Here is a 14,556-nt window from a genome sequence, read left to right on the forward strand (position 1 = left end):
CTCAAAATGTTCTACAACACTGAAATGTCCTTTTCTGTTTTATCAGGTATAAAATAATATCACCTGCAAATAGAACTAGCTTTTCTCGACTACCATACCTATTATATCCTTGAATTTCTGAGTCTCTTATTTTCTTTGCAAATAAATAAGGGGGTGAGGACACCCCTGCCTGGCTCCTCTTCTCAAACAGAATTTATCTGAGAGGAATGAACCCACCCAAACTTCAATTTGCACCTCCAGTCCCCTCATATACTCTCTTAAATCAACCTTATAAGTTTAGCAGGGAAAGCAAATGCTTCCATTGCCTGCTCAAACTCCCATCTTCCTTTCTTCCATCTTCCTTTCTTCCAGGATGTCGGTTGTTCTCCTCGTCTTAAAACACTATTAAACAAAATCTTCCAGATCTTATCAGCTTTTTCCCCTCCTAGCTTCCAAACTTAACACAGGAATACTATCTATTCCTGGGGACTTTCTTCTGGATTGGTTATATATCATTATTTTTATATCTCATTATCTCTTTTGGATTGGTTATATATCACTATTTTTATCTCTCATTATCTCTTATCCTAACTGTTGGCAACTGAGCCTTATCTGCTCCTAACCTTAGCATATTTAATTCTTCCATAAACACTTCCATTTGTACCTTTTCTTGATTTCCATATCTCTCTGCTTTATACAGACTTTCATAAAATTTCCGAAATACTTCTAGTACCGCTACAAAATATCATCTTCCTTGTTATAGGCTCCCTAACCTTGGTGACCATCCTTTCTACATTTTGTTGCCAGAGTCGTTATGCTAAGTTTTTGTGCTCTGGCATTATTAAAAAAAAAAAAAAAAGTGATTAAGAGCAATCTTTCTAAACTTATGCACATTATCAAGGTAATCATTTATTTTCTGCTTAGGATTCTGCAACTGCTCAGCTTCTTGTTCTGGGAGATTTCCCCTATTCTGTAAAACTTTAACATTTGTCAATCCCTCTGAATAATTCCTGTTACTTCTTAACTATATCTTTCTTTCATTTCTACCCTATTTTTTAATTCCACTTTAAATTTTATCCCACTCCCTATGTAAATATTAAGAAGGAATTTTTATCTTCTCTAGCAACTCCCAAATTATTTCCACTAACCATTCCTTAAATTCCTCTCTGTTCAACAGATAGGTGGGAAATACCCAGTGTCTTGTTTTTATTTTAGTTATTACCAGAGTGTGATCTGAAATAGTTACTGGATGCATCATCAAAGCTTTCAATTAAAATGCACATGTTCCTGTGAAATACATGTCCTGTCTTGCCTAGCCCACCCAGCTTTTATATCTTGACGAATATGTAAAGTCACTTCAAACTTCTCCTACTGAACTGACATCTTCCATGCCAAATATTTTCATAAATTTCTTCAAGAATCTAACCTCCTTTGTTATAGTTTCCCTTCTGTGCCCCCCCCCAACACATCTTCACTGCTGCAAATCAAATTCCAGACCCCACCTACAAGTAATATTTCCTGCTGAAAACTAATGATTTCTCTCAGAATTTTCTTAAACTCCATTATAGCAGTTTTTGGTGGAATATAAATACATCCCACTGTAATCCTCCTCCTTTGCCAGTAGCCCCTTAGTACTACAAATCTACCATTATCTTTTTTATTCTCTTCTATCAGAGCTCCTCTTGCAATTAACATACGTACTCCTTTTTTCCTTTGTCCAGGTATTTCTCCGAATAATCATCCTGAAAACCTTTATTAAATCCACATGTTCACTTCTTTCCAAATGTGCCTCCTGTAACATACTAAAAGGAAAGACTCATGAATTACAGCCACGCAAACCAGCAGAATAAAATAAATATTACTTCAATAAAACCATGTATATTACTTCATAGATTACGCATTTTCTTAGAATAGGACTTCATCACAACCACTTAGTAAAACACAAATCATCCTTCTATATAGGCACAAACTATACCTCAACAAGCAAACCAAAGCCAAACTAGCAAGTACCCTACTCTCCTCCCTTCCCTTCTATATGGAAGTGCTATCTTTACCAACCTACTTTCATCCCTTAGGAATAAATTGCAATCTTGCTATCATAAAACAGCTAAATTTGCCTTAGGAAAACCAAAACGTTCACACCACTGTGAAGCAACTGCAGAACTAAACTGGCTCGAATTTTCAAGCCATCTTTCTTATACCCAGCTAACATTGGCACACAAATTAATTTTCAAACCCCACCTCTGCTGAGCACTTCACTCAGTCGCACACTTCTGCTCGGTCACTTACATCCTCTCAGAAACAACTAATAAAGGTTATACAACCAAACAAAATTGCTGGACAAAGTCTATACTCCTATAATATAGCCAAACTTTGGAACACATCACCCTCCCACATAATGCAAGTGGAATCTTCACAACTCTTTAAATCATCACAAACTACACTACCAAAATAATTTATCCTGTCACTGCACAATAATTAAACCTCCATAGCCTCCCCACCTCATGCCAAACCTTCCTACAGGGCTGTATATATTGCTGCCTGACCTTTTCTCTCCTACCTACCTCTTGCTGCCCTTTACTGCCAGACTTTTTCCTCCTTCTCCCTACCACTCGCTAAACTATCCTATACAACACTCTCAACTTACCTTACTATATACTTCTGCCCCTTTACTTAAGGGCTCTACTCACTCACTCAGTTGAAACCTTCTGTGAACTTTTTTATTTGAAGGTGTAACTAGGAATATGTTATTTTAATGTACTACCATTATGGTATATAATGGGCAAATGTTTTTAAAACTCTTAAACGTTTTAATGTTCTTCCATAATGTACTACCATTATGGTATATAATGGTCATATGTTTTTAAAAACTCTTAAATATTTTTATGTTCTACTTTTATTTTGAATGTAATACTGTAGAGCTTTTCTCCCCGGGCCTCCACTGAAAATGGGTCAATGGCCCAGTGGACTTTCCCAGTCAACAAATGTCAATAAATAAATATACATCTTATGGAAGCCAAATAATTAAAGTAATTAACATTAATCCAGTTCTTAAAGAACCACTGCACAAAACAATGAGAAAACAAAAAAAAATTAACTTAATTAAATCGATATCAACCCTTTTCCAAGATCAACAGATCAAAAGGCACTATGTTGATACAATTTTAAATTAATTAATCTTTAAAAATATACTTAAAATTATTATTTTTTTAAATCAATGTTTATTTGCCCTTATACATAAAATGGGCTGTAGGGAAAGGTGTTCATTAATTCCTGGTGGATATGAAGCTTGCAATTTTAACTGCCACCATACTTCCCTCTCATCAAGCCTACCAATTACATCACCGCCCCTTGGATTAACTACAACTTGATCCAAAATTGCAATTTTGTGCAGTGATTCTTTAAGAACTGGATTAATGTTAATTGCTTTAATTATTAGCTTCCATAAGATAGTAAGTGATTCTGATGAATTCCTATTCTAAGAGGATGAAATGCCTTAATCTGTGAAGTAATGTATATGATTTTTTTGGAATAAGATTTATTTTATTCTGCTAGGTTCCATGGCCGTAATTTCATTTTAGTAGCATTTCAGTGTGTTTTGAGTGGCACAGCAATTTGCGCACTACATTTTTTAATATAAATATTTATCGGTCTTTTTTATCAGGAAAGATCAAATGGGTAAAACCCATTTTCGCAGAGGGAGCCCCAGGAAGAAAATCTCCATTTGCGTACATTATATTATACTAAGTTCCAGTTAAACACAAAGTAGTTACATTTCTATTTACATTTACAGTCGTTACATTTATACATTCTAAAACTTTACAGAGATGGAAATTACTAAAGAGAAAGCCCCCAAGCAACTTAGTGGATTGAGTTCACTACTCTTTTGTATATACCTATGAGACCATTAACATTTAGAGAAAGTACAGAAGCAGTCATTATATTAAAAAGTTATTATTCCCACATTTTGTTGAGTATCTTTTTCCAACTTTCACGTCACATGCTAACACTAATATCTGGCAGGTTGATCTTTGATACTTGTCATGTCCATTTGAACCTATTACATCTTAAAAAACTTTGTATGGAAAACCCCAAAACAAACAAAAAAAAAACACCATCCCCAACACAGCAATGAAACCTACTAACAACATTAACACACAAAACTATGTACATCTTCAAATACTGAGGTTTACCCAGCTAGTAGGAACAACTGTCTCAAAATGACAGCCACACACACAAAGCCTTGGGTTAACCTAAAAGGAAGGTTATCCATGCAAAGACACATGGTATAGCCTGTGTTTCTACTAAGTGTTGTCTAGTTTTGTCTCTATTGCTCTCCCAGAATGGGAAAACACTTGAATGCATTCAGAAAACATTATCTTCTAGCCACTGAAAGAAATAAGTATTCTGTTTTATTGCTCTTTATCAGATGTCTCCATGGAGACATGAGAACCAAAAAAAGTTACTTCTACAAGCTTTTATTTATTTGCTACAGGAAAGCCTTGTTATATTAATTTTTTTTTCCCTCTAAGATCAAGCCAAGGGCATTAATCCAGTAATTCCCCTAAGCAAGAATGAGAAAAAGCACATCAGTTTTTCTTGTATCACACTCTGATTAGTGTTTTCTTCTTTCTTTCACACTGCAGTACATCTATTTCTTAAAAACTGAATAAGGAGATAGAAAAGGGTAAAAAAAACAGGAGCACTTGTTTACCTTCTTATCCCCATTACACTTGAAAATAACTGAGGAAACTTTACTTCATACCATGCAGACTATCTCATGCACTATACAGATACTACTACTAAGAACATTTTGTTTTACTTACAGTTAACTCTTTTCTTCCTCTTCCCTTCTCCAAAATGTTCACCCAAACTTTAATGACATGAGGTAGGACATATGCTTTAGGGTTTTCTATAATTTGTGTGAACTACATTCTGTTGGCACGTATGCTGCCGAAAATCAGAATGTCGTGCACAAAATGAAAAGTGCATGGGATAGTCGAACACACTTATGCAAATGCAGTAGTGCATTCGTATAAGTGTATTCGACTATATGTACGGAGATCGCAATACAGTGGGGATTGGAAATTCATCCATATCCCTACTGTAGTGTGATCTCAAAGTTGGAATATATTAGTAGCAGGGGCAATCTCGGAGATGGAATACAAGCTTGTCCCCCTGCAAAAATGAGATACATCACATAGGAATTTGATTTACATCAGCTCCTACATGGCTATCACTTGATGTTTTTGGAAACTATGTCGACTCAAATGTCTCGATCATTTGGGTCGACATTGTGAAGTGGCTGGGATTCCGGATTTGATGGTTTACTTCGATTTTGCGAAAGGAAATCATTTTGCCTTTCACAGCACTGATAGTAAACCATGCTTTAGAGCCCCCTACAAGTTTAACAAAGCCAAATACTCCAATACTTCCGAGTTTTCTTGTTCTGTCATGTTTCACAAATAATGCTTTGTAATCCCACATTTACTTGTCAATTTCTGAGTTGCTGGTTTTATTCCTGGTTATTTTCATCTCCTAAATCCAGTCTCTGCCTTCTTTCCAACGTACTCTCGTTTCTTATATTCCACTGTTGTGCTTTTTTTTCTGTCTCTCAAGCATTTTCCTTTGAAACATTGGAAGAGGTTCCATTGGTACAATCTCTCTTTGCGGTCTACTACCAGAAAGTACAGTTTTGTACCTACCATAAATGTAGATGTTAGAGTGCTAATACAGCTGCAGTAATCACAGATGGGTTCTCTGCAGTCAGGCGGGTCCTCGGTCGGCCGAATTCCAAAGTCTAGGTCCGGCATCGGTTACTGTCGCTCTCTTTCCTGACGTCAGTGAGGCAGGAGTATATAAGACACAACCGACGCCATTTTCTTCAGTCTTTCTTGCCCCAGATGTCAGGTGCCCCCAGTAGGAAGGCAATACATAAATTATATTTATATACATGCAATGCAACATAATCAAAAATCAGTAGTTGCAAGCAAATATACCATAGAAGGATAATCCAATCAGGTTGTATGAAGAGGGGTTAGGCCCTAGGCCTTTACCAAGAGGGGAAGGAGGGAGGGAAAACTGTACTGCAGCTGAATTAGCACTCGAACATCTACATTTATGATAGGTACAAAACTGTACTATGTTCATCGTGCATACAGCTGCAGTAATCACAGATGGGTAGAATCCCAAAGCTACGCACAGGGTGGTAGGCACTAGGTGGAACTGGGATGAGCCAGAATGCCCTGCAACACAGCAGTGGCAAAGCCTGCTCTAGTTTTGGAATATAAAGCCAAGTGGTAGTGTTTTGTGAAGGTATGCACAGAACTCCAAGTGGCTGCCTACAAAATACCTTTGGTAGGAACTCCTCTGAGGAAGGCTGTAGAGGTAGCTGTGGCCCTGGTGGAGTGGGACCTGATGCCTGTAGGGACAGATTTTCCATGATAGGAGTAACAAAACCATATGCAGTGGCCTATCAATTTTGAAATTGTCTGTTTGGTAACTGGCTTCCCTTGAGCTCCTACAGCATAGGAAACAAAAAGTTGTTCTGATTTTCTGAAAGGCTTTGTTCTGTCCAAATAATAACGTAGCTGCCTATGGATGTCTAAGGAGTGTAGCAGCCTTTCCCCTTTGTTTTGAGGATTGGGGTAAAAGGTAGGTAAGTGTATGGCTTGATTTAAAGCTACCCTGGATACCACTTTAGGCATAAATGACGGGTTGGTTCGAAGGGAAACCCTGTCCTGATGGAAGATGAGAAAGGGCTGCACAGCCATGACGGCTTGTAGTTCCGAAACCCTACGAGCTGAGGTAATGGCCAGAAGGAAAGCTGTTTTCCAGGACAAATATTGCAAATCAGTTAAGGCAGCTGGTTCAAAGGGAGGCAATGTTAATTTTTCTAGAATGTAATTAAGATCCCAGGCTGGCACTGGTTGTTTCCTTGGTGGTCTTATATTCTTAGCCCCTCTGAGGAACTGTCTTAAGAGTGGGTGAGAGAATACGGGTGGATCCATGTTGAATTCTGCAGAAATGGCTGAGGCATGGATTTTTATGGAGGAAAAGGAAAGTCCACTGTTCAGCAGCTCAGCTAGATACTATAATACCTGAGGCAAATTCAGTTTTCTAGGGTCCTGGCCTTTTTTCTCATTCCAAGAGCAAAACCGTTTCCATTTTGCGGAGTAAGCCTTTCTAGTAGATGGCCTTCTGGCCTCCAAAATGACATCCTGCACCTCTTTGGAGAGTAGGGTCTGTTGTGGTGTTAAGGAATTTTCCATGCAGCGAGACTGAGTGTTTTCAGCTGACTGTGAAGAGTTTTGTAGCTGTGCTGAGTCAGCAGAAGAGGCATTAGAGGTAGGGGCTAGGGAGGAGTATGCGTTGGGCTCCTCAGGAGTGGGTACCAGTGTTGTCTTGGCCAGTCCGGAGCAATCCGTATCATCCTCGATCATTCTGCTCTTGCTTTCAAGAGCACCTTGGGCAGAAGAGGCAGAGGTGGGAAAGGGTAAACTGTCCATGCTGTCCAACTGAATGAAAGGGCGTCCACTCTCCAGGCCTTTGGATGAAAGGTCCTTGAACAAAACTTTTCCAATTGATGATTCCTGTGGGAGGCGAAGAGATCTATGTCTGGCCTCCCCCACACTTGGATTATCTTTGTAAACACTTGAGGATGCAACTTCCATTCGTGCGGATCTGTCATATTTCTGCTTAGATGGTCTGCCAGCGTGTTTTCCAAACCTGGCAAGTACTGTGCTTGAAGTTCGATTTGCCATTCCAGAGCCAAGTTCCAAAGTGTCATGGCTAGTCTGCACAGGGGGTATGAATGTGTTCCTCCTTGTTTGTTTATGTACCACATTACTGTGGTGTTGTCTGTTCTTATCAATAATTGTCCTGGATGCAGGAGGTCCTTGAAAGCTGTAATTGCATTTATCACTGCTAGCAGTTCTTTTTGATTGATGTGAAGGTGCTTTTCCTTTTGGGACCATTTGCCCTGAATGCACCTGTCTGTCATGTGCACCCCCCAGGCGTAATCTGAGGCGTCTGTTGTGGTGACTTGATTTGCTTGAGAATGGGAGACCTGTGTTTGTTTGACATGCTTGGTCCCACCATAGAAATTCCTTTTGCAAACATGGAATTATTGGTATTATTGTTTCCAAACTGTGGCTGTGTTGAGACCATAGGTTTTTTAGATACCATTGAAGTTTCCTCATATGCAACTTTGCACATGGGATTAAAAGAATGCAAGATGCCATGAAGCCCAGAGCCTGCAGGATTTTCCTTGCAGTAAGCCTGGTACAATTTTTGCTAGTGTTTTGAAGTACTGAGTTAGTTACCCCTATTTTTCTGGCGTATGATAGGCCATCTGGGTGTTTGTGTCCAAGTTGGCACCCAGGAAAGTTATTTTCTGAGATGATGTTAGCCTGGATTTCTCTTTGTTGATTGTGTATCCCAGAGAATTCAGTAACCGTGTTGCATAAGCCAGATGTTCCAGAAGTAAGTGCTTGCTGTCCGCTTGGATCAGGCAGTCGTCCAAATAAGGGTAAATTTGTATCCCTTGAAGTCTGCAGTAGGCAATTACTGATGCCAGGCATTTCGTGAATACTCTGGGCGCAGTAGATAAGCCAAAGGGTAATGCAGAGAATTGATACTGGATTGAACCTGCAAGAAATCTGAGGCATCTTCTGCAGCTTTGTCTGATTGGGACATAACCAGCCAAAACTCCTTGCCCAGCATGGGAAGAAGCTGCTGTAATGTGAGCATCTTGAATTTTGGTACGAGTAAGAATGTGTTTAGGATGGATAAGTCCAAAATGGGTCTCCAGTCGGTTCCTTTCCTTGGTACCAGAAATAGCCTGGAATAAAAACCTTGACCTTGTTCGTGAGTAGGTACCTCTTGAATAGCTTTCATGTCTATGAGCTTTGAAATTTGTAGTTGTGCCTCTGCCCTTTGATTGTGTGGCAGGTTTGGCATGCCTCTCATTTTTGGGAGAGTGTGAAAATGAAATCTGTAGCCTCTGTTTATAACGTCCAGGATCCATTTGTCTGTTGTGATAATATGCCAATTTCTTGTAAATAATGCCAGCTTTCCTCCCAAGGGTGCTGCCAGCTGAGACTTGCTTGGCATGGAAAGGAGGAAGTCATTGGGTTTGTTTCCTGTATTGTTGTACACTGTCTTCGCCACCTCTTGGTGCTGGAGTTTGCCATTGCCTGCCTCTATATGATCCTTGTGATTGCCCTCTGCCCCTTGTGCGCCTGTATCTACCTCTTTGGGGCTTGTCCGTGGTTGGAAAGGACCAGTTTTTAGAAGGCCAATTTCTGCTAAAACGTGGTGGTTGAACCTGTAGAAAAGCTTTGACAGTTTGCATAAATTTGGCTTTTTCTTCCATTTTCCATAGTATCTCCTCAGCATTAGTACCAAATAGCACATCCTTTTGTAAAGGAGCATCTAGCAATTTAGCTTTCACATTATCAGGCAAGATTTGTTCCCTAAGCCATGCATGCCTACGAATGACTGATCCTGTAACAGCAGCTCTACTTGAGGCCTCTAGGGAATCATAGCCACATTGTATGGTGTGTTTACCCAGTTGTTCTGCACTATGCATCATATCCTGCAACTCCTTCAAATCTGGTTGTTCAGGTTGAGACATTTTATTTTTTAATTGTGATAACAGAAACTGCTGATATTTAAGCATATGAAACTGACAATTTAAGGCCCTCATGGCTAGGGTGGCCGAGGTATATACCTTTTTTCCCCACCTTTCTAAGGATCTTGACTCTCTTTCGGAAGGTAGTGGATTCTTAGCAGTAGATGCCTTCATTCCCTTGGTGCCTTGAGAAATGGTTTCAGGGTCAGCATTATGGCTTTTGAAAAGAAATTGGTGAGCGTTAGGAACTCTGTAGTACCTATCAGGCTTGACTGGGGCAGGAGGCAGGGAATCCGGATTAAGGCAAGCCTCCGAATAAACATCATCAAGTACGTCCAAGACAGGAGGTATCGCCAGAGGTTTGTGTTGAGGTAACAAAAGAAATTCCCTAAGTCTTTTCTTGGAATCAGAAAAGTCTTGGCCTTCCCAATGGAAGTGTTCCCTCAAGGTGTGCAAGGTTTCCCCAAAAGAAAAATCCTCATGAGGAGATACAGAAGGAATGGACTGCTCTGCATCAAAATCTTCAAATGGGGAGTAAGAGTGTTCCTCTACATCAGAATGTTCTGAAAAAATGGAGTCCTGATCAGAAGAGGGAGAATCTTCCTCCACTCTGGGTCTCTTGTCTGGAGGGGGTTGGGAACCCCTGATAAGAGTAATTAAATCCTCAGCCATTTTAAGCATCTGTTTTTTAGGCATGGGCCCTGGGGAACAGGCCTCTTGGGATGCCTGGCTGATTTGGACTTAGTAAAGGCCTTAATGGAAAAGGAAGAAGAGGGTCTAAAGACACCATGGGTGGAAGTGGACCTGTCCAAATTAGGAGGCTCAACGCTCACAGTGGCTTCGGTGGTTGTAGTGTGGGTATGGACCGAGGAACCTGCGGTCTCTGGTACAGAAGACACCATCAAAGAAGTGTCGTTGGTAGTCAGGGACTGCATAGGCGTCTCGCTGAGAACCGGACCACGTGTAGCCGGTTTTGGCGTGGTGTCGGTGGGGACCGTGGACCTCGCGTGTCTGTCCTTGTCCTTGCATTTTTTGGACAAAACGGTAGTCGGAGTCTCCGGCGACATTTTATAATCAAAGGCTGTACCAAAAAAGTGTCGGGCGAAGTCCGCCCGACGCTTAATAGTGCGTTTATTGAAAGTAGCGCAAAAGCGACAGCCTGAGACGTCGTGGACTGGGCCTAAACAAGGTATGCAGAGGGAATGGAAATCCTTATGCGGTATTTGTTTCCCACAAGAAATACAATTGTTAACTTTTTCTGTCATCGGTCTGAGGCAAGAAAAGTTTCCCCAACAGGGTACTTAGCTTTAATGAAGACTTCGGTTTCCAATTTTTCGTAAATTCAGGAGCTGGCCGACCGGCACTTGCAAACTGCTTCTGCTTCGGGCACCGCGTGGCAAAAAAAGACTGAAGAAAATGGCGTTGGCTGTGTCTTATATACTCCTGCCTCACTGACGTCAGGAAAGAGAGCGACAGCAACCGACGCCGGACCTAGACTTTGGAATTCGGCCGACCGAGGACCCGCCTGACGGCAGAGAACCCATCTGTGATTACTGCAGCTGTATGCACGATGAACATCAAGAAGAATTTCCTCCTGTTGCTTAGCTTACTTTTTGTTGGACAAACTTTTGTATTTCCTCCTCAGCATGTTCATGCATCAAAAAATGGATTTTGTCCCTCAAGGAAAGAATATTCTGAAGATAACTAGGTACAGCAGTTTGACTCTTACACCTGCTTCTTGACATTCCCTGATTAGTGGAATGAATTTACTCCTGTTCTGCCTAGTGTATAGTGAGTAATCATTTTCCACAACCACTCTGCAGTCTCCCACTTTTTAGTACCCTGTCCTTCTGCCACAGATTTGTCAGAATCAACTCCTTCTGCTGGAAAGATTGCATCTTTACTATTAAAAGATATAGGTTGCTTCCTCTTGGCCAGGTTTTGACCATAAGTACGATGTGGCCTTTCAGTTAACTACGACTGCTGTGGAATACCAGTCCAGTTGCTTATTTGTGCTTTCATAATAGTAATACAGTCCCTTCCAGTTCCTCTAGTACAGCAGAAAATCTCAGTTTTCCCTACGTGCTCCGTCCTCTAATGCTCTTTTTTTAAACATCGCTTCTTGAGCAGTCTCATATTCAGCCAGCCCTGTCTTCATTATGACCTTTCATCACCTTATCTGAGTATCACTGTTGTCTAGGCATCTGAAAACGGACTTCACAGACAAAACAAGGATGGCAAAAAGGTGCACAAATGCAACTGGCACTTCACATCTTTAAACATCTATCCTGGTGCACATGTCCCAGAAAAAAAACACCTCTGAACACTTTATTAGGTTAATCATGTAGAAGTTACCGTTAAACAGAGGCCCTGATGTTAGATCTAGCCTCAACTGATTTAGATTCCTTCTCCTTGTTTCATTATAACTTAATGAAGTACTTCAAAGAATCATCCATCTATCGATCTCCCAAAAAGGTCATGCATCCATTTTCAGCATTTTTTTAGTCAGTCAGTAATTCAAGATTTTTATTCATTAGCATAACAACCTCAATGAATCTACAGCAAAAGTTACAATGTTAACCATGCGCTTGGCTACAGTATGCATTAGGCTTAGTAATGCCCGTCTAATGGCCAGTCTGCTTGCTGCAAAGACACCTGTAATTTTTCTTTCAAAGTACAGCCAGTCGAGTAAATTTCAAAAAGATCTAGTCAAACTAACCAGCAAAACAAAAAAACACAGATGATACTAACTTCACTAGCCAACTCTTGTGTATGCAAAACAAAACTGAAGTGAAATCCAAAGCCTGTATATAGTTATGTAAGTAAGCGCACACACTAAAATGAAACCCAACAAATAACCAAAAGACTGCTGAAACAGTCAATCTGCCATTTAGGGCACCATCTCTTCCATAAGGGATCTAAGCAAAAAAGTCACTGTAAAACAGCTATGGCAATAGATACCTCAAAATAAAGCCAAATAGCTGTTACTGGTGTCAAAACAGCAGTATTACTGCTCTGATAATGTAGGTCAATCATATTTTGGACATTATTCAAATGTTGCTGGCAGTCTTTAGAGTTGCACTGGTTGTGAATAACTAATCTACTTTTTTGGAAGGGGATAACAAAAACATGAGATGAAGTTATCCAAGACAAAAAAAAGTTTGCTGGTTTAGTGGTACCATCTTATGGAGAGTGGCTACCACTTTTAAATTTACCCAGCACAGCTAAACCTGTAAGGTATAAGCAAGGTAAAAAATAAAGCATAAATCCTCATTAAGTGGAGGGAAAGACAGAAATAAGAAAGCAGCAAAGAAGGTACTATAGAAAACTAGACTACATAGCTGATACCATTTATGGGGAAAAAAAAAGATGCCCATCTTCAGAAAATAAAAATGGGAAGGCAGCAAGAAACCATCACAAAAAAAGCTTGGGAATGTTGCTCAGTTTGGTATGTGAGGCACTTTATATCTCATACCACCCCTCTAAGTCTCTAAGTGCAACAAACACAATTCACAGTGTGCTGTCCTACTCTGGCTCAGGTCTACTGATAAAAGCATCCACTATGCACTTAGAGCCATCTCTGGAGAAGGAGATGCTAATGAAACAAACAGTTAAGAATACAAAAGTGTAATGTCCATCATTTGCAAGATAAATACAAGGCACTTACCCTTGCAATTTTCTGCTGCTTATCCTCCTCAACTGCAAGAAAGCTGGTACAGTAAATAGGCACCACTACCTTCTGTAAGGAAGCTAGAAGATCTCTGGCATTTTTCCGCTGGCTAGTAACAATTAAAGGTAGTTTTGTAAATACCTTTCAGCTCTCACAGACATATTACAATTCGTATTAGCATTTAAAACCAAATGATCACTGTGTGAATGTGAAAAAGGAACTATCCAAAAAGAAAATTATATAAGCTTTTTATAAAGACGTATCTTGTGACTATGAATACTTAATTTCTTGAGGGGTAATGCAATACTAAATTCCTAAAATCCAAAAAAAGCACATTTATAGCACGAGACAATGCTGCAAAAATAAATACACATGCTAAAGGTTAGTAAACAAAAATGTTCTGCATAAGCCTACGGAATTAAAAAAGAAGTGTCTATGTGCAAACACATCTCTCCCTCTATATGAAAATAATGCAACTCTTGAGTTCTGTATGTTTCAGCAGTCTTAGTTTCGTAGGTAAGCACTAGGCAAGCTGCCCATGCAGCCCATTTTAAGCCTAGAAAATGTCCCTTTTTGTGCTCAAAATAACTTACCCCATTTGGTTATAGATTGGCCTTACCCAACCCATGGTCGATAATTACATAATACCCCTAGTGAGAATACCTGGGGTCATACCATAGATAAAAAGTACCCATGCATGGAATAAAGTATTTTTGCGCTTGAGTCTAACTTGCATGGTTTCCTTACTCCCTGGTTTCAGAGCACTACACACAAACAGGATATTATACAAGATACGACTGTCCCACCAAAATTATCTATTTCCTTACCTTTGTGGCAAGATTCAAGTCTTATCCATACAAGACCTTGTTTCTTTTTCATTCTACCTGGCAACAGGACTGCCTACATTTGTTGCATGCTATTTTTTTTGGAACTCTACAGCCTGCCAACCATTAGTGCCACATGACCTACTGGCCTATTCATTTCTCATAGGGTCAGAGCTAGTTACATGCCATTCATTCCTAATGAGGCGAGAGCCAATTGCAGAACCATCATCCTGGCGGCCATCAGGGCATTTTATTACAAGTCCGTGTGCATGCTTCATGTGTAAACACAGACAGACACAGAGACACACACAGACAGACACAGACACGCACACACACACACAGACAGACACACACACACACACGAGACAGACACGACACACACACACGAGACAGACACGACACACACACACACACACACACACACACACACACACACACACACACACACA

At 40.1% G+C, this 14,556-nt stretch overlaps 1 protein-coding gene across 5 annotated transcripts in view; it reads right to left on the minus strand.

The window, feature by feature from the left end:
- LOC122817661 (calcium homeostasis endoplasmic reticulum protein-like) overlaps positions 1 to 14,556 on the minus strand; it is a gene marked incomplete in the record, with an annotated part of 1,194,300 nt that overhangs the window by 1,097,649 nt on the left and 82,095 nt on the right. For all 5 annotated transcript variants that reach the window (XM_044090728.1, XM_044090727.1, XM_044090726.1 and 2 more), the window contains 1 exon segment: positions 13,281 to 13,392. In XM_044090728.1, coding sequence (XP_043946663.1) covers positions 13,281 to 13,392 — 112 coding nt within the window.

This window comes from Protopterus annectens, chromosome 13.part0 (assembly GCF_019279795.1).
Source record: "Protopterus annectens isolate FY-2018-M chromosome 13.part0, PAN1.0, whole genome shotgun sequence".
Taxonomy (NCBI): Eukaryota; Metazoa; Chordata; order Ceratodontiformes; family Protopteridae; genus Protopterus; species Protopterus annectens.